Source organism: Grammomys surdaster, unplaced genomic scaffold, assembly GCF_004785775.1.
Source record: "Grammomys surdaster isolate TR1022 unplaced genomic scaffold, NIH_TR_1.0 164, whole genome shotgun sequence".
NCBI lineage: Eukaryota > Metazoa > Chordata > Mammalia > Rodentia > Muridae > Grammomys > Grammomys surdaster.
The window spans coordinates 2,228,051-2,232,999 of NW_021604612.1; the positions used below are offsets into that span (position 1 = coordinate 2,228,051).

At 49.6% G+C, this 4,949-nt stretch overlaps 1 protein-coding gene across 1 annotated transcript in view; it reads left to right on the forward strand.

Annotated features, from left to right (window-relative positions):
• The window catches only part of Acacb (acetyl-CoA carboxylase beta), a 106,661-nt gene that overhangs the window by 74,285 nt on the left and 27,427 nt on the right, over positions 1 to 4,949 (forward strand). Inside the window, exons 29-31 of the mRNA XM_028765407.1 lie at positions 3,499 to 3,636; positions 3,890 to 3,989; positions 4,074 to 4,181. Of these exons, the coding sequence (XP_028621240.1) occupies positions 3,499 to 3,636; positions 3,890 to 3,989; positions 4,074 to 4,181 (346 nt within the window). The remainder of the gene's footprint in view (positions 1 to 3,498; positions 3,637 to 3,889; positions 3,990 to 4,073; positions 4,182 to 4,949) is intronic.

The window sequence follows — 4,949 nt, forward strand, 5'->3', positions numbered from 1 at the left end:
ACACACACACAAACACAAACACATATACACAAACAAACACACATACACACACATACACACAAACACACACACAAACACACATACACACAAACACACACACACACAGTTATAAAAACAAGATTTTAAAGTACGGAGTCATCACGTGTGGGCCTTGGCTGCATATATTACACAGGGTTCTAGAACATTCTATCACTGCAGTGGATCATTCTGTCCTAGACCACTGGGAAAACTAAATGAGGTAAGACAACACACCTAGGACAGTACCCAGCACAAATGAAGCTGTGTTAGTAGTTAGCTTGCACTTTTATAAACAATTACTATCCTGTCACAAGGCTAGTGTAACTAGTGTAGCTAGTGTGAAGCCTCTGTATGAATGTATCTTTTATTTTCCTGATGCAGTTGTCATCTCTGAGGTTTACCGCCTCCGTCTGCTACCTAGGCCGAGTGCTGGAAGCTTCTAGCCTCCATACAATCTTATCTAGGCCTGGGATGCTTTCAGCCTCTGAGACTGACCGCTGAATAAGCCTGCCTTTTCCAGCTCTTTCTGATTGCTGGCTGGTTGGTTCAAGTCAGCTCTTCTGGCTCAAACATCTCTCTAAGATGACTGATTCAATTTGGTTTCTCTCAGCCTCTCCTGAGTTGCCCTGTTTGGCCTCAAACTAACTTTGGCAAAGATTTGTTCTGATCTTCTGGCTCCTTCTCATTCTCTGGCTCATTCTGTCTTCACCTGTGTCTAGCTTGTTCCCTCTTCAACCTGTCTCCTTAAAACTCGCCAGTTCAAACTGTCTCCTCTCTCCTGCACAGCAGGAGTCTCTTTCTTCTCTGTTCTTTTGAGAGTTGGAAGATCCTACTCTGTCAGATCTCTCTCTGATTCATCACTTTGTCTGCCACTCAGTCAGACTTCACTTCAAACATGGGTGTTTCCTTCTACAAACTAACTTCACCTTCATTGTTTGCGATTAAAGGTGTGAGCTATGGCTGAGCCACACCACAGCTAGAAACAGGTTTTTCCAGGAAACAACACAATCTCGGGGTTCACAGTGTGATCAAATATCCCGCAACATCTGTGTTCTTAATCCCCTCAGCCTTTCCATCAGCTGACCAAAAGTGTCCTTCATCTCAGTTTCGAAGAAGAGAGCCCCTGGATCTCCTCTCTCCCACAGGCCATGTTGTAGGAACCAGGGCCTGAATCATAGTCTCAGTCAGAGCTCTGTCCCCACACCTGTGGCTTCTAGAAGCCAGAAGCAGAGCCGAGGGTGAGGTTTGTCTGTGTGCTCTGAGAGTCCTCAGTGTTCTCATGGGGACGTCTGTCTGACTGCACACTGCTCCATGTCTCTTATTTCAGAAGCCAGGCAGAGTGTGGAACCTTCTAGAATGTAGCAATGTCTCCCCACTGGGATCCAAAGGCTCCCTCCCTGCCACTGTCCCTGGTTCCTTGGAGTCTCACTGGGTTTCCCAGAGGCCTAGCTGGTGGCTGGAGTGGAGGTCATGTGACTTGGGTTCCATGGGTCAGAACTCATGTACACGAGGCAGGGGCCGTGTTTTCCTGATTCTCTTCTGCTTTTGTCTTACTTATGTGTGATGTGTGTGAATGTTTGTGTGTGTTGTGTATGATATGTGTGTGTGAGATGTGTGCAAGTGTGTGTGTATGTGTGTGATGTGCAGGTGTGTGTCAGGTGTGTGGTGTATATTGTTCATGTGTATTTGCATATGTGCGTGTGTGATGTGCATGTGTTTGTGTGAGGTGGGCAGGTGTGTATGTGTAAGAGAGATGTGTGTGCAGGTGTGTAAATGATGTATGCGTGGTTGTGTGAGAGACATGTGCAGGTATGTATGTGTGTGTGAGAGAGACGGGTATGCAGGTGTGAGTGTGCAGGTGTGTATGCGTGTAGCTGTGTGTGAGATGAGTGTGCAAGGTGTGAATGCCTGTAGGTATGTGTGTGAGATGTGTGTAGGTGTGTGTGAGAGAGATGTATGCAGGTGCAAGTATATGATATGTGTATGTGTGTGAGAGAGAGAGAGAGAGAGAGAGGGGGGGGGGGTAAGAGGTATCTGGAGGTCAGAGGACAAGGGACAAGTCCCTGGAGCCAATTTTCTTTTACTTATGTGGGTTCTGGGGATCAGGCTTATGAGGCAAGAGCCCTTACCCCTTTCCATGGCCCCCCTCTCAGGATTTTACAAGTGTTTCTCTTCCTGTTGGCTTTGGAAGAGCATGCGTTACAGATGAGAAAGGAAGGCCTCCAGGAGGCGGCTCTTTGCATCTTGACTTCTATTTTTTTGTTTTTGTTTTGTTTTTGTTTTTACCTTTCCTTTTTCTTTTTTAAAGGTCTGCAGAACTTTGCCTAGTGTGAGACAGGTCTTGTATTGATTCAGCTGTTTTGAGGATGGTTGTCTGGGCACATGGGTGTGTGCATGTATGTGCGTGTGCAGTCAGTGTCTGTGTGTGTGTGTGTGTGTGTGAATGTGTGTGAATGTGTGTGAATGTGTGTGTGTGCATGTGTGTGTGTTATACAGCACTTTGAAATTGTCCTACAGGAGCTGTTTTCTCTTTTGACTGTTTTGTCTGAGCAGCTGAGAGAAGAGAGCTGTGATTTCCCGAAGGGATATTGGGTCAGGTACTATTTCAGGGAGGACTTGCACACATGCCCAGGCCTTCCCAGACACACCCAAAACTGCACTTCACTGCTCTGCAGGGTGATTCTAACTCCGGTCAAGTTGGGAGGGAAGATTAATCTTCACCGTGAGTTTGTGAGGTGTCTGAGCTTGGTTAGCACCCGGGATTCTTATTGGCTACTGCTCCATGTAGGTGCTAATCTGGTCCTGGTGAGGCAGAAACAGCAGTGCTCAGGAGAAGAGCAGAGTTCAAGGCCAGCCAGGCCAACACACAAGACCCTGGGTTGGTTGGTTTGTTCACTTTGAAAAGGAAAATTCCCAGGCTCCCAGGAGAGGATCGATGTAGCAGCTTGGCATCAACGATACCGTTGGCTACAGCCACACAGGCCCAGCAAGCCACACTCATTTAGGTAAAGGGATCCTTTCCCAAGTCCAAGTTCCCATACGCCAGCCAAGGGCCACCCTTGCAACAGCCCCCCTCCTTAGGAAAGGCAGGGCAGTTCCGGCTTCTGTGCACCTTCTGTTTTACACTCAATGGATTCATCCCTCTCATACCTGCTTCTAGAGTCCTCACTTGACTGGCTTGGTTCCTGGGCACTGTCTAAACCTTAACAGCCACTGACTTCATCCCAAGACAGGGAAAGGGATGAAGGGCGTTGAAGGCCTGGGGCAATCCAGGACCAAACTTGCCTTCTCACCAGCTGCTGATACGACCCCTCAGCACCTGCCCCGAGTGACACATCTCCCCTTGTAGACCCCATTTCAGACCCCACCTAGGGAAGCCTCTTATCCCGATCTGGCTTTCCAAAGCATCCGTCACAGGAAGAGCTCCGAGGGCCCAGTCAGCAGCAGCTGTCTGAGCCTCCCTGTCTCCTCACCCTGCAGGATGGCCGTGCCCATCAGCGTCTCTAACCCTGACCTGCTGAGGCACAGTACGGAACTCTTCATGGACAGCGGCTTCTCCCCACTGTGCCAGCGGATGGGGGCCATGGTGGCCTTCAGGAGATTTGAGGAATTCACCAGGTAGGGCGTAGGGGCTGTGTGAGCTTCTCCAACCCCAGCCACGAATTCATTAGCACCTGGGGAGAGCCAGACACAGGCACCACAGTTAAGAATTACAGACTCCTCGGGGGAGTGATGGGAAAGGCTGGCCCACGGTCCTCAGGGGCTTGTCTAGACAGGAGGCCAAAGTTCTAGCATGCTACTGTACCACTGGGACTGGCCACATCCTTTAGAGGCGGGGGTCCCTCAGCTCTCCTCTGTCCCACCCCCACAGGAACTTTGACGAAGTCATCTCCTGTTTTGCCAACGTCCCTACAGACACTCCCCTCTTCAGTAAGGCGTGCACCTCCCTGTATTCGGAGGACGACGGCAAGGTAAGCCCAATGGATAGCGTTGGGTGGGAGGGGCCGGCTATAGCCCCGCCCTCTTGCCCCCCAGCCCCTGTTTTTCTCTTACAGAGCCTTCGAGAGGAGCCCATCCATATCTTGAATGTGGCCATCCAGTATGCCGACCACAAGGAGGACGAGGCGCTGGTGCCCGTCTTCCGTGCCTTTGTACAGTCCAAGGTATTCCCGTTGTGCCTCTGGGGTCGGAGGACAGGCTGTCTCGACCTTTGTGTTACTATCAGGAAATACCCCAGGCTGGGAATAAAGTAGAAAGTTTATGGGGCAGGCAAGAGAGATAGCTCAGTGGTTAGGGGCTCTGACTTCTCTTGCAGAAGACTCAGGTTCAATCCCCAGCACCCACATGGCAGCCGGCAACCATCCACAACACTGTATACACTGATATACATATGATATACACAGGGGCATAACACTCATACACATGGAATATGGGTTTTGTCTTAGGGTTTTACTGCTGTGAACAGACACCATGACCAAGGCAACTCTTAGAAGGACAACATTTAATTGGGGCTGGCTTACAGATTCAGAGGTTCAGTCCATTATCATCAAGGTGGGAGCATGGCAGCATCCAGGCAGGCATGGTGCAGGAGGAGCTGAGAGTTCTACATCTTCATCTGAAGGCTGCTAGGAGAATACTGACTTCCAGGCAGCTAGGATGAGGGTCTTATATCCCACCCATAGTGACACTCCTCCCACAAGGCCACACCTCCATCAGGTCCACATCTCCAACAAGGCCACACCTCCTCCAACAAGGCCACACCCACTCCAACAAGGCCACACCTCCTAATAGTGCTGCTCCCTAGGCCAAACATATACAAACCATGACAGGTTTTTTTTGTTGTTGTTGGGTTTTTTTTTTTTGTTTTTTTTTTTTTTGATTTTTTATCTCTGTGTAGCCCTAGCTGTCCTGGAACTCACTCTGTAGACCAG